The 19,711-nt window shown below is 51.5% G+C and overlaps 10 protein-coding genes across 10 annotated transcripts; 2 read left to right on the top strand and 8 right to left on the bottom strand.

The window, feature by feature from the left end:
* Positions 1-51: 51 nt before the first annotated feature.
* On the bottom strand, positions 52-482 carry F5J12DRAFT_717575 (fungal hydrophobin-domain-containing protein; the record flags this gene model as incomplete). Its single annotated transcript, XM_051741066.1, has 3 exons — positions 52-99; positions 150-304; positions 350-482. 3 exons carry the CDS (start codon positions 480-482, stop codon positions 52-54), a joined length of 336 nt encoding a protein of 111 aa, XP_051602277.1.
* A 931-nt stretch (positions 483-1,413) lies between these two features.
* F5J12DRAFT_781255 (uncharacterized protein) lies at positions 1,414-1,904 on the bottom strand (the record flags this gene model as incomplete). The annotated part of the gene is made up of 3 exons (XM_051742543.1): positions 1,414-1,464; positions 1,524-1,679; positions 1,731-1,904. The coding sequence occupies 3 exons, from the start codon at positions 1,902-1,904 to the stop codon at positions 1,414-1,416; spliced, it is 381 nt and encodes a 126-aa protein (XP_051602276.1).
* Positions 1,905-2,983: 1,079 nt separating this feature from the next.
* F5J12DRAFT_911720 (hydrophobin-251) lies at positions 2,984-3,547 on the bottom strand (the record flags this gene model as incomplete). Its single annotated transcript, XM_051749049.1, has 3 exons — positions 3,306-3,547; positions 3,095-3,253; positions 2,984-3,034 (listed from the first exon to the last, which is right to left on the bottom strand). Exons 1-3 carry the CDS (start codon positions 3,453-3,455, stop codon positions 2,984-2,986), a joined length of 360 nt encoding a protein of 119 aa, XP_051602275.1. The 5' UTR covers positions 3,456-3,547.
* Positions 3,548-4,764: 1,217 nt separating this feature from the next.
* F5J12DRAFT_911719 (uncharacterized protein) lies at positions 4,765-5,408 on the bottom strand (the record flags this gene model as incomplete). The annotated part of the gene is made up of 3 exons (XM_051749048.1): positions 4,765-4,976; positions 5,037-5,195; positions 5,247-5,408. The coding sequence occupies 3 exons, from the start codon at positions 5,406-5,408 to the stop codon at positions 4,926-4,928; spliced, it is 372 nt and encodes a 123-aa protein (XP_051602274.1). The 3' UTR covers positions 4,765-4,925.
* A 1,147-nt stretch (positions 5,409-6,555) lies between these two features.
* Positions 6,556-7,047, bottom strand: F5J12DRAFT_911718 (uncharacterized protein; the record flags this gene model as incomplete). Its single annotated transcript, XM_051749047.1, has 3 exons — positions 6,556-6,606; positions 6,667-6,809; positions 6,882-7,047. 3 exons carry the CDS (start codon positions 7,045-7,047, stop codon positions 6,556-6,558), a joined length of 360 nt encoding a protein of 119 aa, XP_051602273.1.
* A 1,454-nt stretch (positions 7,048-8,501) lies between these two features.
* Positions 8,502-8,982, top strand: F5J12DRAFT_781251 (hydrophobin-251; the record flags this gene model as incomplete). Its single annotated transcript, XM_051742542.1, has 3 exons — positions 8,502-8,654; positions 8,713-8,868; positions 8,932-8,982. 3 exons carry the CDS (start codon positions 8,502-8,504, stop codon positions 8,980-8,982), a joined length of 360 nt encoding a protein of 119 aa, XP_051602272.1.
* Positions 8,879-10,706, bottom strand: F5J12DRAFT_816721 (ribosomal protein S5 domain 2-like protein). Its single transcript, XM_051745099.1, has 6 exons — positions 10,337-10,706; positions 9,825-10,278; positions 9,576-9,696; positions 9,531-9,541; positions 9,275-9,475; positions 8,879-9,200 (listed from the first exon to the last, which is right to left on the bottom strand). The coding sequence occupies exons 1-5, from the start codon at positions 10,633-10,635 to the stop codon at positions 9,359-9,361; spliced, it is 1,002 nt and encodes a 333-aa protein (XP_051602271.1). The 5' UTR covers positions 10,636-10,706; the 3' UTR covers positions 8,879-9,200; positions 9,275-9,358.
* F5J12DRAFT_816716 (glycoside hydrolase family 29 protein) lies at positions 10,582-14,513 on the top strand. Its single transcript, XM_051745098.1, is given in 18 exon segments — positions 10,582-11,061; positions 11,118-11,381; positions 11,432-11,558; positions 11,608-11,667; positions 11,718-11,772; positions 11,826-12,414; positions 12,467-12,492; positions 12,552-12,585; positions 12,635-12,666; positions 12,719-12,779; positions 12,836-12,946; positions 13,001-13,161; positions 13,214-13,394; positions 13,447-13,543; positions 13,611-13,799; positions 13,860-13,972; positions 14,023-14,322; positions 14,342-14,513. The coding sequence occupies 18 exon segments, from the start codon at positions 11,056-11,058 to the stop codon at positions 14,360-14,362; spliced, it is 2,427 nt and encodes an 808-aa protein (XP_051602270.1). The 5' UTR covers positions 10,582-11,055; the 3' UTR covers positions 14,363-14,513.
* Positions 14,514-15,147: 634 nt separating this feature from the next.
* F5J12DRAFT_904509 (uncharacterized protein) lies at positions 15,148-16,458 on the bottom strand (the record flags this gene model as incomplete). Its single annotated transcript, XM_051748536.1, is given in 5 exon segments — positions 15,148-15,189; positions 15,209-15,785; positions 15,838-15,895; positions 15,947-16,000; positions 16,020-16,458. The coding sequence occupies 5 exon segments, from the start codon at positions 16,456-16,458 to the stop codon at positions 15,148-15,150; spliced, it is 1,170 nt and encodes a 389-aa protein (XP_051602269.1).
* Positions 16,459-16,737: 279 nt separating this feature from the next.
* On the bottom strand, positions 16,738-19,696 carry F5J12DRAFT_816708 (uncharacterized protein). Its single transcript, XM_051745097.1, is given in 9 exon segments — positions 16,738-17,968; positions 18,038-18,231; positions 18,316-18,474; positions 18,503-18,716; positions 18,831-18,835; positions 18,855-19,186; positions 19,266-19,335; positions 19,394-19,465; positions 19,563-19,696. 9 exon segments carry the CDS (start codon positions 19,609-19,611, stop codon positions 17,009-17,011), a joined length of 2,055 nt encoding a protein of 684 aa, XP_051602268.1. The 5' UTR covers positions 19,612-19,696; the 3' UTR covers positions 16,738-17,008.
* Positions 19,697-19,711: the final 15 nt, after the last annotated feature.

Here is a 19,711-nt window from a genome sequence, read left to right as displayed (position 1 = left end):
TTAGGACTCAACCACCATTCAGCGGCCCAACTCAGGGTAACATGCGTCCCTCTATAACCCGAGGCTGACAGGAATGCAACCTAGGCCAACGACGCCTCCCTGACAGGTTTCTCAGCGACGTGCAACTGGAGACGGTAAACATATCTTACCGCAGTACTTCCGTTGCAACAGACAGGCTGCTGTTGGCAGTTGGCGCCCGTCCCGACGCCAATGGCCGTTATGGGGATGCAGTCCAGGCCAATGCTACCGGTTAAATCCTGGAGGATGCCCAGTGATCCAAGGAGGCTAATAACTGAAGGGTTGTCTGCCTACATACAGTTAACAGGCATCAGGAGGGAGAGTATGGGACCTACCGGTTGCAGAGAATCACAGCAGCTAAGGCTGCCTGTGTTGCAACTTCCCCCCTGCCTGACAAGGATATTGGGTGCGGCCGCGGCTGCGGCGATGACGACAGCTAGGAAGGCGGACACGCGAAGAAACATTGGACAGTATCTTAACAGCAGGTAAAAACAGTCTGGCGGTCAGGAAGACCCACGTTGGAGTTGGGGGATCCTGGCATGGACGACAACAGTTTTATGGGCCTTTTGTCGGTGGTTGGGCAGTGCGAGCGACCGGTAAGGCAAAAAGATAGCAACGTGACATCGTAAGAAATAGGTCGTTCGGTCCTTTACCTGGTCTTCAATAGCTGCTAATGTCCGGAGGTCTTATTCACGTTTGTCGACAATCTTCCCTCACCGGACAGGATGCAGCTACGAAGCTGTGCCGCGGGTTCGATTAGTTGATCGAGCATCCTAGATCCCTCATCCCCCAGTGTACGAGAATGTGCTCTCCTTCCTTGCGCGCATAACGGCGTGGCAGGTCAGCAGTGGTGTCCTGAACAAGCGGCTGCGTTGCACTGGCACGTCTATTGTGCGGGTTTTCCAGCTATCAAAGGAAGAAACAAGGCTTAGTGCGAAACATAGCTTTATCATGATGCTTTGATTGGCAATCAGATCTTCAGAGATGACAACGAGCTTCCGTTTTACCCGTGCTGGATTGCGGCCATATGGCAGGGGTCACAGATATACATCACACACCAGGACACGTACTTATGTAGTAAATCAAATGACTGCGAGATGTCGTATCACAGATTTCATGTTTTCACTTGCATGTGCCGTGTAGTCCTTTGAGTCGGGATGGACGTCATGACGGACTCCGTCAGAGTTAGCGTGATTGCTTTTATTTGGTCTCCCACCGACTCGCGCACGACTATTGCTTATAACACACAAGTGTACCGTCCATGAAGGGATCATATACGTGTGTTCCAATCTACTAACTTTCGGTAATAGATTCCTAAAGTATCAGCATCTTCGCTGCACGGGCCATCTGCTGCGCCCGCCCCAGAACTCCGAGTTCAATGGCCCAACGAGCCTTCTAAAGAATGTCGATGGGATCGCAGTTAAGGCCGATCAATTGCACATTGGACTGTCAATGGCGTTCCATCACTGGGTTAATAACGATCAGATAGTGGGACTACGACTTACGAAGGTAGTGCCTTCACAGCAGACGGCTTGGGCGTTGCAGCTGTTGTCCCCTAAAAGGTCAACGATATCGAGGTCGATACACCCGACGCCAAGGTTTCCGGTCAGAGCGTCAAGGCCAACCACCAGGCCACCTAACAGGTCTTGAAGCTGATTGTACTAGGGCAAAATGAGGGAATGATAAAAGGAACCAGATACGAGCAGACTTACCGACCCGACGTTGTCACAGCACAGTGCGTTAGCATTACAGCTACCACCACTATTTTCCACTCCACCAGCACCAGCACCTCTACTACCTCCGTGTGGACCTGCCCTGGCGATGTTGGGCACGGCGGTAGCGATGCCCGCCAGAGTAGTCGTCAAGAGGGCAGAGTTGATGAGCATGAGGTATGTGGGGTGGGTGCACGGAATTCAACTGTGCTAGCGGGTTCTGGGATTCTAGGTGTGTAGACAGCGTTTTATGCTTTTTCTGCATGGCTATTTGCTGGATAATAGTTGTCATACTCGTCTGGAAGAGGAACAGTTAGTATCGAAAAGCAGGTTGTCTGGGGCGTCGAGCGTCGCAGTGGATGGCTTTGCTGCTTCATGTGATACCCGCGCCGTAATGCACTCGTACGGTCCACATGCAATCGTTTGGGTAACCGAACTGTGGGGCCGTGCAAGGTGCCACGACCGGCCTCGCCTTCACTACCATCAACGTTGCAATTCCAAGTACCAACGGCAAAATTGCCCTTCATAAGGCACTATGATGGAGGCCAATAAGTTGATGGAGTGGCCAGTTGACGGTATGGAACTAGTCTGCAACCAGTAGTGGTAAAGAATACTTTGGAAATGTGGTTACCCAGCGCACTCTGGTGCCGACAATCAAGACAGCTAGCGCGTGGTCTGGAGTACTGCGTAGTCCACGCAACGTCAATTGTTCGTTGACTCCGTCACGACCCCTTTTCTGCCTTGACACTTATATCCTTAGTAGGAATGCATATACTTATTTCCACAGACGTCAAACCATACTGGCAGGATCTAGCATGTCTTGGGCTTCCGTTTCCTGCATCCGACGTTTTGCTCACCGCCAGCGCCCGGAAGTCCCAGACGACGGTCTGTAGGCGTACGATACCCCAGGCACATGGCTGCCTTGCATCACCACGCTTACTTCCAGCTGAGTTGAAGAAAACAAAACTTTACCACGGTCTTTAACTAACATCAGTCTGTCTTGCTCCTATTGGCTTCTCTTTCCTTTTTTTTCTTGTGGCTTCATGTATGGCTGAGTCAATGCACCACCCGCAAACGCTCGGCCACGATCAGGAAGCGACCTACAAACGTACTGTCCATTGGGGGTCCATATCAACTTGCCACGTGCTCTAACCTACAACCTGCTGCTAATATATTTCTAAAATTTCTTCACTGCACGGGCAATCTACCCGCCACCACTCTTCAAAAATCCAAAACCACGGAGCGCGTGCCTTCTAAAGAACTTTAATGGGATCGCAGTTGAGGCCGACCAATTGCGCATTAGCCTATGAGTACCGTTCCGCGTCACTGAGTTAAGTTCGCAACAGATAATGGGCACGCCTTACGAAAGTAGTCCCTTCGCAGCAGACGGCCTGGGCATTGCAGGAATTATCTGGGATCAGACCAATGACCTCAATGGGGACGCAACCAACGCCCAGGTTGCCGTTCAGGGCATTAACGTTAATGCCCGCGAGACCACCGAGAACGCCTTGAAGCTGATTGTACTAGGGAAAAGTCAGGGCGATGCTGCAGAAACAGAGATACGAGAAGTCTTACCGTCCCGACGTTGTTACAGCAGAGTGCGTTGGCGTTGCAGCTGCCGCCGCCGCCACCACCACCGGTTGGACCAGTTGCGAGGTCGGAGGGGGCAGCGGTAGCGATGGCCGCCAGAGCAACAACGAAGAAGACAAAAGTGTTGACGAACATGAGGTATGTGAAGCAAGTGCACAGAACTCAACTAAGTTTGCGGGTTCTGGGGAGTCTTGGTACGCAGAGAAGGTTTTTATGCGCTTTCTGCATGACTAGTTGCTAGATGGTAGCAAGATTCCATGACCAATTACCTTCACTACCATCAACATTGGGACTCCAAGCACCAGCGGCGAACTGCTCTTTTCGAGGCATTACGGGTGAGCCCAACAAATTGGTGAAGGGCTGGCTTACTGACAATCCCCTGAACGGTTAGAGCCCACGGTATGAACTAATCTGCAGCCGGTGAGGGCATGGAATATTCAGCAATGAGGCTTCCCAAGGTGCGCTGGTGTCGACAATCAAGATGGCTAGCACACTTTGTTCCGCGTGAATAGTGGTCGACGCGGGCAACGTATCGCTGCATGACATTATAGGTATCCCCAAGGGTTCTCGGAATTTTCTCGGATTTACAGCACCCATTGAACTAGGGACTCCTGGATCGGTTTAGACTATATTCACCAATACCGCGCAGTATGCGTAACGTCAATTTGTTTGCTAGCTCCACCACGTCCTCTTTTCCGGACGCTCAGCCATCCCTTGCACAGACGCCGCATCACACCAGTGAGATTTGCAAGCAGTCTTGGCTTCCACTTCCTATGTCGCCTAGGCTTCTGAGGCCAGGGCTCACGCACGTACATTTTGTTTCCCCATTCATAATACGTGATGACGAGTCTACTTGGCAAACGTGTACTACACGCTCATCCTCATCCTCCCTACGATGCTTAGATAAGTCCCCTACCAGAACTTCCGCAGGAAATGAGTTGAGCTCGAGGCAAGCAGTAGGATAACCTCCAACTGAATATGTGTGTCCAAGTCTACATCCGTCTGACTAAGACCACTGTGACTGTGTCCTCAGGCCTCACCTCCCGCCGCCAGGCCACCCTACTTACACCGGTGTCTAGCAATCCAAGACGTAGTAGGGGAGCAGGATGTGTCAGCTTGGTCAGCGGAAGCAGCGGTAGAATAACACGACGAACGAGAGAGCACCAGAGGAGCTCGGACTCTTCCATCTCAACGTGAAGCCTTTACAAACTGTCGGCGTGCGATACCTGTACAAGTGTCCGCCTCGCATGACCACGTGTGCTACGCGATTTTCTTGTTAAGTTAGGCAAACCAATACTTTACCATGGCGTTTGACTAACAATCAGAGATGAACGGGAGTCTCCGTCCTGCCCGTGTTGTATGCCTTTTATTTTTTATTTTTTTTCCGGTAGGCTTCACGCTTGACTGAATCACTTCTCCATCCGAAAAAGCTCACTCGTAATCAGAAAATGACCTACAAACATAGTGTTCATTGGGGGATCATACCAACTTAACACATGTTCCATTCTGCGACCTTTGGTTAGTGAATTTTCAAATGTTCTTCGTTCTACAGGCCTCCGCCCGCCACAACTCTTCAACAATCCAACAACACAGAACGCACTCCTTTTAAAGAACGTCCAGGGGATCGCAGTTAAGGCCGACCAATTGCAAATCAGCCTATCAATGCCATTCCGCGTCACCGAACTAAGTTCATGACAAATAATCGGTGTGACTTACGAAAGTAGTCCCTTCGCAACAGACGGACTGGGCATTGCAGGAATTATCTGGTATCAGAGCAATGACCTCAATCGGGATACAACCAATGCCGAGGTTGCCGGTCAGGGCGTCAACATTAAGGCCCAACAGTCCACCTAGAAGACCTTGAAGTTGATCGTACTAGGGCAAAGTAAGAGCGATACCACAGAAACAAGATATGAGAGGGCTTACCGATCCGACGTTGTCACAGCACAATGCATTAGCATTGCAGTTATCGCCACCGAGTGCACCACCACCAAGTCCACCTACGCCATCCCTGGCGAGGTTGGTGGGGGCGGCGGTGGCGATGGCCGCCAGGGCAACGGTAAAGAAGACAGAAGTGTTAGCGAGCATGAGGTTTGCGAAACAAGTGCACAGAATTTAGCTGAGCTTGTGGGTTCTGGGAATGCTAGGTGCGCAGACAAGGTTTTTATGCGCTTCCTGCACAACTACTTGCTGGATGATCCTACCCAGCAAGGTTCCATGACCAATCTACCTTCACTACCATCAATGTTGCGACTCCAAGGGCCGGCAGCGGGGCTGCTCCTTAGGGCGTTGCGAGTGAGTCTAATAAGTTGGTGGAGCGGCCTGGATGATTGACAATGCCCCTGAACGGTTAGGGCCCGCGGTATGGACTAGTCCACAGCTAGTAGGGGGCAGGGGGCAATGAACATTTTGGCAATGCGATTTCCCGGCGTGGCATCGGTGTCAACGATCAAGACGGCTAGCGTGCCGTGTTCTGCTTGAATGGTAGTCAACGTGCGGCATATCGCTACATTGCCGCGAAGGATTATAGCTGTTGTTTTCCTCAGATTTCTAGCACCCACAGTACTAAGTTTGCTTAGATTATGTTCACCACCAAAGCGCAGTCTACGCAACGCCGATTGTTTGCTGACTCCATCACGATCTATTTTTCCCAGATACTCACACTATACTAGTGAGATTCGAAAGTTTTTTTTGGGCTTCTACTTCCTAAGTTGACTTGGCCCGAGGTCAGGGCTCACACAGGTACCTTTTCCCGTTCATGATTCATAGCGAAACGTGACTTGCGTGCTCATCCAACCCAATATGCTTGTACAATGTAACTTCCGCAAGAATTATCATCGCATTCGACCTCTCGATTACTCGTTTACGAGGGTTTGCCACCGGCGCGCAGCAATTTTAGACGGGAAGCTCCTACAACCTGCTAGCGTGCGATATATGGATCAGCGCGTCTATCATGCGGTTTCCAAGCTCAGCTTTTACCATGATGTTTGATTAACAATTAGAGATGAACGGGAGCTTCCGTCTTGCCTGTGCTGTACGCCAATTCAATTTTCTTTCCTACGGGATTATGCATGACCGATTCACTGTATCATCGGCAAAGGCTCGCTCATGGTACTTAACACATACTCCAATCTACATATTACCTTTCGCTAATGGACCTGTAAACATTCTTTGCTACAAGCCACCCCTCCCGCCACAACTCTTCAACAATCTAACAACACAGAGCGTACGTGCTCTAAAGGACTTTGAGGGGAAGGCAGTTAAGACCAATCAATTGCAAATTGGACTATCAACGCCGTTCCGTGTTACTGAATTAAGTTTACGATAGACAATGGATATGACTTACGAAAGTAGTCCCTTCGCAGCAGACGGACTGGGCATTGCAGGAATTATCTGGTATCAGAGCAATGACCTCGATTGGGATACAACCAATGCCAAGGTTGCCGGTCAGGGCGTCAACATTAAGACCCAACAGACCACCGAGAAGGCCTTGAAGTTGATCGGCCTAGTGCGAAGTGGGTTGATGCGATGCTGGAGAAAACAAGATGCGAGAAGACTTACCGGATCCGTAGTTGTCACAGCATAGTGCGTTAGCATTGCAGTTATCACCACCAAGTACATCACCGCCACCAAGTCCACCTACGCCGTCCCTGGCGAGGTTGGTGGGGGCTGCGGCAGCGATGGTCGCCAGAGCAGCAGTGAAGAAGACAGAGGTGTTAATGAACATGGGGTGCTAATATGAAAGGAGCGCACAGAATTCACTTGGGCTTACGATTCTCGATGTGCAGACAGGGGTTTTTATGCGCTCTCGGAACGACTACCTGTTGGATGGTAACAAGGTTCCATGACTCAACTACGCTCACTACCATCAACGTTGCGATTCCAAGGACCAACGGCAAAATCGCTCTTTGCAAGGCACTGCGAGCCAGTCAAAGAGGTCGGTGGAGCGGCGTGGTTGTCCGCCAACCCCCTGAACTGGTTACGCAGGAACGCATATACTTACCTGTTTGCACAGACGTTATATCGTCTTCTCGACTGGGCAATACAATTGCGACAACAACAGCTGCCAAGACAAGAGTGAAGGACGGGCCTCCGTGCACTAAATATGTGGGGTCACCCGTTGACAAGTACATTCTGCCACTGTTGAAGTGATACACCATCTAAAAACAGCAAGCTGCTCCAGATTGGTCCCTCAACACGGGTCGGATGCTTGTGGAACCCGCGAGATACCAATTAGTCTTCACTACCATCAACGATGGCAGTCTGGGGGGCCACTGACCTCAAATACCCAATCGCGTGGAGCTGCTGAGTGAAGCAGGGGTACCAAGGTCATTGTAACAAGTGTCAAGTTTGGTTTTCGTTCGACTTAGGGGTGGGCACGGGGCGGTCATTCCCATCATCCCAAATGGTACCACCAGTTGCACTGCGATGGTGGAGTCCTGGGATGCATCTTGATTCCAACTCAAGCTCAAGGTTTCATCGATGTTGTGTGCCTTGTTGGGGAAACCGTGCCGGTGGGTCTAGAAACAGGAGTAGTTCCCGACTTGATCAGAACATCGCTAGGCGTTCGAGTACCGGTAACTCAGCTTGAACGTGCCAACTGCTTCATTTGATCATTGTGAAAAAAGCCCAAACCAAGCATACACTGACCATAAGTTGCAGGCGGAATCGTGGCATAAGCCTCAGGAAGATAGGTGATGTACCTGCAATAGTAAGCGCCAGTTGGATTGGTGTCAGGAATCATGGATGTTATCCGAGTGATGGCAAGTTAGGTACGCAGTAGGGTAAGGGAATTGTCGACTCGTATCCGTCTTCCCGTGGGGTTCACCGTCGCTACTGGTTACTATGGATGATGGATGGTTACCAGAATCTTCCGCCATCCGACTGCAATTGCGCCTGCCAAGGCAATTTTGGAAGTACAAGTGATTAACAGGCCACTGGGACGCTCCATGATGGGCTAAGTGGATTTACTCCACACTCCATGAATGGTTGCTCTGCATCACCAACGTTGGTGGCCGCGGTGGTGAATGGCAGGCCTTGATATCGACTAGCCTCGGAATCCTGTTTCTTTCACCAAGGAGGTTCTTCAATGTCCACCCGAAACCCAGTGTCGCCTTGACCAAAGACACATAAAAGCGTGCGTGATATGCAAGTGAGGCCACCGTTCGTGTCTTAAATCTCATGTTCGCTAACGCTCCTGCACTTCTCACTGTCGCTCTGGCGGCCATTGTTACAGCTGTCCCCACCCACCTCACCAGGGACGGAGGTGGTGGAGGGGGGATTGGTGGTGGTAACTGCAATGCCAACGCATTGTGCTGTGACAACGTTGGTTCGGTACGCGTGCTTATGTCTCCCTCCCCCTAGCGTCGCCTCACTTTGAAGTTTACCCCAGGCCAGCAGCCTAGGCGACCTCACTGGGTTGTTGGGCATTGCTGTTGGCCTCCTGAACGGCAATCTTGGCATTGGCTGTATCCCGATTGAGGTCATTGACCTGATACCAGATCATTCCTGCAATGCCCAGTCCGTCTGCTGCGAAGGGACTACTTTCGTAAGTCAAACCCATCATTATCTGTTGTGAGCTAAGTTCAGTGATGCGGAATGGCATTGATAGTCCAATTTGCAATTGATCGGCCTCAACTGCGATCCCCTTGACGTTCTTTAGAAGGCGCACGCTCCGTGTTGCTGAACTGTCGAAGAGTTGTGGCAGGTGGACGGCTTGTTGGTTAGAGCGTTGAGTGCGACAGAGTTCTAGAAACCGTTTGGTCGAATTTGATGGACAATAATAGCGGGTGAAACGTGTTATGTTGGTATAATCTTTCGTTTCACCGAATGGACAGAACGAAAGCGTGCCATTATGCCGGATTGCGTTGGCGACTCTCCCTTCACGTGGGTTGATCAGCCAGGTTTAATCGGCAATGATCTTGCATCGTACCCATGAGATAATGGACACTCACCATGCATCAGTTAACGCTCACTCGCCAGACGTCATTGATCAATTCCACATGTAATGGGTAGTCAAGCGTGAGGGAATCTTTTGGTTATCGTCGTCGCCTGCCATAGAATTTCTCCCGTGCTTTGATGCTCCTACGCGCTTCCTCTTCTGCAAGCTTCGCCTCCAGTCCAGTCCACATATTTCGGGCATATTTTTCCGCATTCTATTGTGAGTGAACATATGCGTCATCAAATCATAGAATTCCATGCACCACTCACCTTCAACAATACTCTAATTTGTGACAAGTCGGATGTGTCCCGCACCCGCCATCCTCATGCCGTGTAACGTGGGTTTGCCTCCCGGAAATGCAAACATGGCGTGTAACCTTAACGGGATTGCGGACTCTTCCTGGGACGTTGCATCAAGGAGATGCATAGTAGGAAGCTGTGAAAGATCATAGTATGGATCTAGTGAGCCGTAGATTGACCAGCAGGATGTGAAAAGTCGAGTTAAACAGGCAATGCAGCCTGGTAGGATAGACAAATGTTGTGGAAGGCGGAAAGGCGGCGTACCATGTTCAGCGTAACACAAACAGGCCAGGCATCCCTCGCCTCGAGCACCCCTCCTTCATCCCAGTAGTCAGCGAGTTCGAAATCTACTACGCGGCTAGGTTCTCGGGTTTCCAGCAGGCTTGATGGACCATTTCTACCCTCGTCGACGTCCATAATATCATCTGGCACCTCGTTCCGTTTCCCCGGAGCACGATATTCCACACTTCTCGTACTCGGAACTCGCGTGTCCACAAGTGCAGCGCGACATGCCATCATGGGATAGTCGAGAACGTTGCCCGCATCAGCAAATATGATGGTGTCGAGCCTCAGAGCCCAAGCCTTTTGCCCGGGAACAATCACCAGGTTTTTGGGGCATAGGGAAGGATGGGAGAGCACGCTCCCTAGCACGGAGGTGAGGTCCGATTGAAGGTCGTCCAGTGCAGGTGATGACAGGTGAGGATAAGCCGCCGGGGAACTGTAGTACCAGGGACGGGAAGTGACGATTCCGAAAGAAAAAAGTTTTGGATACATACCAGGATACGTTGCAAACGACTTTGCCCCCCTCCTTGTCTTCACCGACTCCGTCTACCTCGAGCTTCACTGCAGCGACGACCTCCGTGCCGCCTCCAGCACCCTCCGCTTCTTTCTCTCTGCCAGTGCAGGGCTCCCCAATCGAAACTCTTGCACTCCCGTTGGCTAATGGTGCTACCCCAGTCTCGACCGCGATAGGCCGGAAATCCTCTGGCGAGCGTCCATCCGCGCGTAATGGTGGGGCAGAGAGAAGAGACGATCTGATGTATGATATCTCGACTTTTGAGAGAGCGGTGGTCATACTGCCCTACGATCAACCCCTACTGACTGCTAGCTAAATCGAGTAACAGACTGCTTGTGGACGAAAAATTGTGCTGTGTACCCAAATAGTGATGTCACATAAGACGGTCGAACGAAAACGTTCTGCAAAGGTGACGACACAGTACTTGGCGACTGACCCGCATTCTTGGTGTTTACCTCTTGCTTGAATTTTGACTGCGCTTGCTCGAGTTGTGTGAAGAAGTTGGTGAGATATGCCAACTCCTGTGGGGATCAGCGAAGCCAAGCATCGACTACCATATGTATCAAGCACTCCACGCCCCACTCAAGGTTACCATCACCTCACACGCAACACACTGGAGACGGAACCCTTGCGCCGTGGCTCAGTTCACAATAGTTGAGTAGTGGACTGTATACCCAGTACAACGTCTCGGAGACCAACATGCTGGTCAGTCGGTTGTCTGAGTCCATCCCTACAACACTTACACATCGGAACTCGAACAGGTGTCCTACCTTTTGTCGGAGCGGTCATGGAAGGCGTTGTTGAGCGCCTTATGCGTTCCAAATCTATGTGGACCCTTGTTATCTTTCATCGAAACGGATCATCCATCGCTTGTCCCATTCTCGTCTTTGCAATTGCCGCTGAAGGACCTTTACAATAACCAAGCTGCATCAGTCGACGGCACCACAGGTGACTTCGATGGACACGGAGGAACGTACCCTGCGCAACACCTGCCGACAGGTCCTTGGCATTACAACGGAATCACTGTGCGTACTTCATTTCCACTTCCGATCCTCCAATCCCACCCTGGCCGTAGTATGATCTACCAACGAACTGGGGACTGGGATTGGACAATGTGGTCTCTAGTGGTCAAGTGATAACGCTGAACGAGCCAACCTATATCCACGAATTCCATATCGTATATGCGGGAGAGCAGCCTCTCTGTGAGTGCCGATCGTGACCTGTATGGGTATATGCTGCACATCTCCTCAGGGGGGTTGAGTGAAAAATTTCAACTGCAGTATGAAGATGGGTCTGTCAAGCACCTACAGTGTGCGTTTTATCCTCGTCCTCCACTCTTTTTCTCCCTCAGTGTTGAATAGTTGGTGGGAAGAACTGGTGGAAATGGCCTTTCTTAGATTGGGGGGACATCCGAACGTAAGGGCGAAAGCGTCCTTGTTGTGTTTTGATCCCAAGTAATCCTAATACAGCCCCTTCCATTTTACGGATCACGGCGCATCAAAGAACATGAATACAACACACATGTATCAGCTATCCCTCCCTGTGCCGTCCAAGGCTCCACTGCGAAGCATAACACTTCCGGATACGTCTCGTCACATAAACAAGTTGCATATATTTGCACTGACGTTGACGCCGTGCACCCATACCCCTGAAGCAACAGGCCCTGCCATTTCCATCCGTAACGCGCGCTTCACTACACGCTGGGAGGATGTCGACGGGGAACGATCACAGGTCGTCGAAATCACCATTGCAAATATCCTCCCAACGAAATTTGCAACGTCACGCCACACTTCCATCCCTTCAAGGTACTCTATTGAGGTGGTCGGACATGGTTTGAAGACCGTCACACCAGGTCATATCTACCGACTCGTTCCTGGAGATCAGGCTCGCGTGGACATCTTAGTACTGAACAGAAACGGTTCAGGTAAGGCCACCGTTCGGCTCAGGGATTCCCATGGAAATGTGGTCGGTACATCGGGGGACTGGCCTATCACTCCCTTGCGTGAGCACTGGACTCCTGAAGAGAGCGTTCTGGCAACGCACGAAACACCGACGTGGGTGAGTGCCATATGGCTTTGGTATTTTCGTTGTTTCCTGACTTCTACCTCAGTGGAACAAAGCCAAATATGGGATTTTGTAAGTCGTACGGTATTTTTCCACTGTGTATTACTCAAGGCACATGCGCAAACCGATAGCATCCACTGGGGTCCTTATAGTGTACCGGGCTGGGTAGGTTGACGTTTCAATGCCCGTGTATGTGCCTCTTAATTTTCCCCAGGGCTCGCCTGGTGTTTACGCGGAGTGGTATAAGTACGTGGTGAAACTGCACGGTGTTCCCCCAGCTTACAATAATATCTTCAAGTTGGCACATGCACATCCAGGACAGTGCTTTCTGGAGATATCATCTTGACACTTATGGTCCAGTAAGGAAGCATGGGTTGCGTTGTTTCAGGATACAGATATTAATCTGTCCTCGCAGGAAGTTGTTTATGATGATTTCATACATGATTTCACGGCGTCGGCGTGGGACCCCAGTGCCTGGTTGGACCTCATCGACGAAGCGGGAGCTAAATACTTTGTCTTCGTTACGGTAAGGTCTGTTTTTTTTTCTTAGAGTTCGACTTTCAAAACGTTTTGCCACCAGAAACATCACGATGGATACAGTCTTTTTGATACCAAAGAAACCACACATAGGGGAAGCGTTTATCTACCGCCGTATCGTGATTTTTTGAAGGAACTCATGGAGACCGCCAAGGCGGAAAAACCTCATATTCACAGAGGCACATACTATTCACTTCCTGAATGGTAAGTTGATTTTATCGCTCTCTTCCCACCTAAAGTTAACATCGATTCACAGGTACAACCCTTATTATGCGAAGTACGGATTTGACATATGGCCTGGAGGATTGGCGAACCACCCTTACAAGCCGTCGGAAGTTGAGCCGTACACCGGAATGCTGAATATCACAGATTACCTCGATGACTTATTGTTGCCACATATGATTTCACTTGCTGTGGATTATGAAACTGAGATCATGGTACGAGGTTTCTTGCATGCCGCAGCTCACTGGCGTGTTAATGTCAAATCAGTGGTGCGATATTGGAGGTCCTCACCGGACACCAGAATTTGCAGCGGAATACTACAATAATGCAATGGAGCACGGTTATCAGGTGGTAATGAACGATCGTTGGTGGAGTTCTTCGATTCTGAGGACACCCAGCTAATTGTGTTTGTTTCTGTCGTGCGTATGTAGGGTGTGGTGACGTGCCCGATTTCGATACCCCGGAGTATGCGAGGTACGGGAACATCCAAACGAGACGCTGGGAGACCAGCGAAGGAATGGATCCATACAGCTATGGGTATAACTCCGCGACCCCTGCTTCCGCATACAAGAACGGTACTGCAATCGTCCAGAACATAGTTGACATTGTAAGCAAGAATGGTAACTAGTAAGTTCGAACTTCATTGCCGTGTCCTCCGACTTCAAACCTTGCGCACCCAGCTTGCTGGACATTGGGACCGACGGCTGAAGGCGAAATCGTGGCTCCGATGGTTGAAAACCTCCTTGATGCCGGGAGATGGTTGAAGTATGCTGGGCGGTGTGTATATGGGACTGTACGCCAAAATTATTTGCTGGGTGGACGTGTGTATTGACGATACACTAGGATTATTGGTACCAAGGCTTCCAAGATGTTTCTGGTTCGGTGCGTTTCCTAACCACGCCACATACCTTTTGTATCGTGGCTCTCGACAAACCCACCGGTGGCAAGCTGGTCGTGGATGTCGGCGACGCTGTTCTACCCCTCCAGCCAGGGGACACCATCAGATTACTTGGCCCAAAGATTCCCGGGGCCTTGGTCTCTAACAATGCCAATGCTGCATGGCAGGAGGACCGCGGGCTTGACTGGAAGTTGGATGGTAATGGAGTGCTGACCATTCAAGTTCCGGAGTCTCTGGTAGACCTGGTGGAATATGCGTGGGCAGTTCGAGGTTTCATATGCCTGAAATGACGGTGTCCGAAAGTATGGTAGTGTGTATGATGGGAAGCTTGTATATCATACTGTACGTTAGGAAATGCTGGCAAGCGAACAACTCGCTTGGTGTGGACTATGGTACATCGGTATACCCACCTAGGATAGTACCCGTAAGGCAACCTGACGACAAGCAGCCGCGCTATCGGATTATGCCTTGCAAGCTCTGGATCCTTGGTTGGAAATTATTAGGACTTGTGTACATACATGAATGGAAGAGAAATTTTCATTCAAGAAGATAGATTAAACGGACAGTCGAAAAAAGGTGCATAGGAAGTCATACGGAACTGTTCAGAATTCGGAAAACAAATACAAGGGCCAGCAAGTGGTACATAGACCAGATCCGCGACAGCATGGGTACTTGGAACGGGGGAGAGCCACAGAAGAAGACGAAAACCTGTTCTCTGCCCGGAAAGGGTCTATAAGCGCTGGACAAGAGAAACGTAAGCACTTGAAGCCGCCGACTGCGGTAGCTATCGTCCATCGCAAGCCACCTCTCCCCAAAGGAGAATCAGGCCCACCGACGATGTTCTACATGCATGGAAGAACGTTTCTGCTACTGCGAGAGAAACTTGTACTCTGTAACCTGGCAAGACGGAAAGTTACGTCCTTGTCCGTCTCGTCAACAAGAGACGAAAGAAACAAGTTAAGCTCCTGAATCAAGAGACTTTTGCACGTTTAGAGAATACAATCAGTTTAAACGAGAACGACAGATGGAACGGTACACACCTTTAACAGATCACATTCGACGCTTATGTATCAGGGCTCCAATTTCTCACCTCTTGCAAGGACCCTGACCACCTTGCTAAGGCTGCGCAACCATTTCCATCATCTGCATTACTGCAGCAGGACGTTCCACGAGACCCGTTCCGCGAGTAGCAGGTGAACTGCCCACAGTGTGAGAGTTGCGTCTGCCACGCCCTCCCTGTCTCTTTCCCCTTTCGTCGTCGTCGCCGTTCCGGAACTGACCGATCGGCGGCGCGCCCGCGAGGCATGGCTCGACTTCCAGAAGTTCTATACCGGCCTTGGCTGCCCAGTGCGCAACCAAGAGACCAGCTGAACGGGGTTCATACTTGTGTGAATGGGGGCCAGGCGCAGGAAGCGGAACTGGAGAGGCAATCTCCGGAGTGCAATCTGTCGTCTTGCCGACATGTGCTAGCGCCGAAGACTGGCCTAACACAGCCAGGACAACTTGGGGTTTCTTCGAGGTGGTTTTCTCGAGCGTAGTAGAGACGTTGTCGACTTCCCAGCGGGCGCAGCAGATCATCCTGCGGACCCACTCTGGTGACCCGGATAGATGGAGGGGCTGCGCAATCGGTTTATCGCCATCCTCGTCTGAATAAGTATCTTTAAATTCGATGCGGTCCCAAGGCACGAAGGCGTCGTCTCGTTGGACCCTGATGCGAGGATTGGTCCCCTACCTGCGCCTCCAAGATCCTCGATGCGGACCTTGCTCGCTGAGCAAGAGGGCTCGCTCCTTTCTTGAGCAAATCGAGTGTGTTCAGAGCTAGCAAGAATGATTATTAATTAACGACGGAACGACCGGTATCAGACACACCTTCCAGGGGCACGATAACGATTTCTTCTCTCCCTTCTTTACACCATTTCTTGACTTTGTGGAGTCCATGTACGAGGAACACTTGCGTCGAGCACGATGAGGTCAGCGTCCTTCGTCTCCCGCTGGTATTCGTGAGCCTTGTGCACTGGCTTTTCTGGGTAGTCTTTCCTAGGGGACTGTCTAGTTCCGGATGGTGCGCGCTGCTTCGCCGGATGATTTGCTGGTCCGCGCTTGTGGACAGTCCCTCCGACACCGGAGGTGTGCTCTCCGAATGGCTGGCGTCTATCACCAATATCCCTATCCCTATCCCGCGGAAGATCTCTTCTTCCAGCCAAATTGGCATGTCCTTGGTGTGATACTGACTTCTCGAGTTGTTCTACTTGGTGGCTGAGGAACGCAGCGCCGAGGGCGCGGGACATAGCAAGCTTGTTGTCGCTGTTGGTCTTGTTCGGCGGTACCGCGGAAGTCGACGTGGGCACCCTTTCCGACGGACTAATCGATTTGTGGGGCATTGTATTATTGGCGTTGGGGCGGCTGTGATGGTTGTGACTTGTGGTGATAGTGGGTATCTGTCCCGGTAGGAGTGCAGATGTTGCGTGGGTGGTTGGAATAGTTGACAACGGCGGCGGGGTAGCTCTCATAGCACTGCCGCGCGGAGTGATGGTAGTCTTCGGAATAACTTGGGTCGTTGTCGTCGTCATACCAGTTTGAGAAAGTGCCTGTCACCGGTGTGGTCAATTAAACACCAGAGTATGTAGTAGCTAGGGGGAAGGGGGAGTGGCCAAACAACACAAGACAGGCTGTCGTCGCTGCGGATGGAACTATTTATGTATCCAACGATGCTGTGGCCAGAGCTGTATACTGAACTTTGCCAGATCTCTGCAATCAAAGCAAACAACTACGTATGCTGTCCCTGATGAATAAATCGATCGACAAAGTGGTATCATCATCATCTCATGACGGCTTCGTAGGCAATGTTCAATGAAAACAAAGAAAGGAGAGCTGCGCCAATGTAAGGGTTGCAGGGGCCTGTGATGGCCGAGATAGGCCAACGCACCCCGCTCACCCGAACCCGAGAAGTACACCCAGCAAGTCCTTCCACCCCCTCTTTACTACGACCTTCTTCCCACCTCCATACTCCTCCCCGAGCCACTCCAGGTAGCGTGCATCCAGAGAACTAAATGGACCAAGCTCAAACGAGAGAACGTCCCGGGGTGTGAGGTATATCACGTTGGTATCCGGCAAGGCCGGTGCAGAGGGGTCAGGTGTCTCCGCGATGGATGGAACGTCCACGAGCTGGCCCGTCGTTGCCATCGCACTGGCTCTGCCAGTCGCCGGAGAGGTCAACTCTGCAAGCCTGGAGAGTTGGAAACATGTGTTCGCATGGAACGTCTGCAGTAAGGCCAACGTTGTCCGTATCTGTCTCTCCAACCGCTCTTCCCGGAACCTCCGTGCCACTGGATCGTCGGGCGCATGCATGGCAATACCATTATCCTCGATCGACATCCCCGAACCCGTGGACGCCTGGCGTCCGCGACTGCTGCTCTCGCTTGCACTTGAGCCTCCTCCCACACCAAGGGACATGCCCCGAGACCGCTTCATCCCCTTCACGTTTGGGCTCCCCTCAATTCCATTCGACACCATGCTTGGCCTTCCTTCAATTCCCAATCCAATATTCCTTACAAGAGGCCCGTCTATGGTAAGGTCGTCGTCCCCAGTCAACCGCACTCCTCCCCAGTCAGCTTTCGATCCATCGGGATTCACGGTCGAATACGATTGCGTAGAGTTGCCGCGCCACGATCCTATCCAGAGCGATGCACATACAAGGCAGACATCTTCATACACGCGCCATGCGTCTGCCCAGGACGAGAGTCCGGGAGATTTCGTCGTACCGGTACCTGCAACGACGGAACCGGAGGTCGGGTGTTTAAGAATAGGGGAATCGACAGGTGGCCGACAGCATGTCGTTGGACAATCGGTCCCACCGACGTCAAGTTGTAAGATACGCTCGAGTTCATTCCACTGCAGCAACATGGGTAAAGTGGTTAGAGCACCGGACGAATGGAAGCAGACGGGAGTTGAGACACGCACGAGCCTAACGTCGCTCCACGTGAATCGGACAAGCGACAACCTGTGGGTAGGTCCTCGGGAGCCTGGCGACTGCTGGTGAACAGGCTTAGAAACATAAAGCGTTGGGCGGGTCGACCGCAAGGGGGTCGAAGTGGTTAAGTCGATCACAAGATCGTAATAAGATGGTTTTTCAAGAAATATCGCGTCAGTTGTGCCTAGCAAGGACAGCCAATCCAGATGGGTCAACACACAAAGAATAGGCTGGTTGTGCCACGGTCAAGAAATAAGCAGACGCTTACATGCGATCCAGCCTCGACCGGTCTTCCCTTCATGATGCATCTTGTCAAGGTCGCTCAACGTGACCATCCCAAGCACTGTGATGCCCTCCCTCGACCGACCGCTTAACCGTGTGGGAAGACCACCACCCCTGGCGCTCGATCCATCACTGTGTTCTCCCTCTTCGTCATCCGTGTTCGTGCGATCCACTACCACCGTAGAAGGTTTTACATTGTGCCTCGAAACACAGATCTGCAGCCACGTGGCAAAGTACGCACGCGGGCTCAACAGGTGGAAGCGTGTATATTAGAATACGCCGTCTCCCTAACACGTGTTTGTATAGCGTGAGAGTAGAAGGCCCAAGGATGCGGAGGAGGTGCGGGAGATGTAGTGTTGGAGTTGAAGGTGTCGGCGGGACGGCAGGCTTTTAATTATGACAACGTCAGCAGAGTCATTGATCGGGCACGATGACGAAGAGCCACCCCAGACACGATTGATATAGATAAGGATGGGTGAAGGTTGAGTTAAAAGGACTTACGTTGTCTAAGCTCGTAGCTCCAACCTCTCCACTGACCTGCGCCCCGAAGGTCTGCTCTTCTGACCATTCTTTCCTCAAAGAATGCACGTGCGGGCTCCCAGTCACCAGCATCCTCCGACGGCTCAAGTACAACACCTTGATTCTGATCGGACATACATACCCCCCTTTCTTCGACAGAAGTGTATATTTGGTCGATGAGTGCGTTCAGTGCGTCGACGTGCAACCATGGACGGGGGCGGGAAGAGCGTGCGAGTAGAACCCCTAGCGCGGAGAGGCGAAAACCACGTTGACCGTGCTCAGAGGTGCGTCTGCGGCGAAATACCGAGACGCCCGGATGAGTGTCTTTCGTGAAATAACTATAGTGGCGTTCCGTGTCGCGTACAGCGTCAGACTTGTAGGGGTGTGGCAAATAAGCCGTTTGGAATAGGAACGCACACGACATCATGGTTAACCAGGTGCAACCCGCTTGGCAGAGTGCTAAACTCCACGCCGTCGATAGAGAGGTCTGCATATGAACGTGCGGCTCTATCATAACGCTGGGAGAGGACCAAAACACGACATACCGTTACTTGCCTTTAGACACCAGTCCACGACGTTCCCCTTGGTGGGGTGGAACGAGGCATGGAAGATAGCGACTGATTGTCACACGAGGGGTATTAATCGTGAGGACAGAAACGGAGTCACCGTGATGTGAGTGCACCGATGCCAGAAACGTACGGCTACTGAACTGACCGATGTCCTGCGGTGGTCTGCCCAAGTCTGCCTTTTGTCCGTCTGACATGGTCTTCCTCGTCCCTGCTGCTGTCCTCGTCGCTGCGGACACTGCCAATATGCGTGTATGGGGTACTTGCACGAGTTTAAGGGAGTGCCCGGATTCCGAT

Source organism: Pisolithus orientalis (assembly GCF_024613125.1).
Source record: "Pisolithus orientalis strain OTSU chromosome Unknown F5J12scaffold_7, whole genome shotgun sequence".
NCBI lineage: Eukaryota > Fungi > Basidiomycota > Agaricomycetes > Boletales > Pisolithaceae > Pisolithus > Pisolithus orientalis.
This window is presented reverse-complemented; position numbering and strand designations above follow the sequence as displayed.

Excerpts from the sequence above, each read along its gene's own strand:
- F5J12DRAFT_816721 (XM_051745099.1), bottom strand. The coding sequence starts at position 10,635 with ATGACCACCGCTCTCTCAAAAGTCGAGATATCATACATCAGATCGTCT. Across the intron at positions 10,279-10,336 it reads GTCGTTTGCAACGTATCCTG|TTCCCCGGCGGCTTATCCTC; the intron begins GTATGTATCCAA and ends CTGGTACTACAG. Across the intron at positions 9,697-9,824 it reads TTTGTGTTACGCTGAACATG|CTTCCTACTATGCATCTCCT; the intron begins GTACGCCGCCTT and ends GATCTTTCACAG.
- F5J12DRAFT_816716 (XM_051745098.1), top strand. Across the intron at positions 12,415-12,466 it reads CGCACGAAACACCGACGTGG|TGGAACAAAGCCAAATATGG; the intron begins GTGAGTGCCATA and ends CTTCTACCTCAG. Across the intron at positions 12,667-12,718 it reads GTTTACGCGGAGTGGTATAA|TTGGCACATGCACATCCAGG; the intron begins GTACGTGGTGAA and ends AATATCTTCAAG.
- F5J12DRAFT_816708 (XM_051745097.1), bottom strand. The coding sequence starts at position 19,611 with ATGTCAGACGGACAAAAGGCAGACTTGGGCAGACCACCGCAGGACATC. Across the intron at positions 19,336-19,393 it reads GTGTCTAAAGGCAAGTAACG|ACCTCTCTATCGACGGCGTG; the intron begins GTATGTCGTGTT and ends GTTCATATGCAG. Across the intron at positions 17,969-18,037 it reads CGTGGAGCGACGTTAGGCTC|TGGAATGAACTCGAGCGTAT; the intron begins GTGCGTGTCTCA and ends ATGTTGCTGCAG.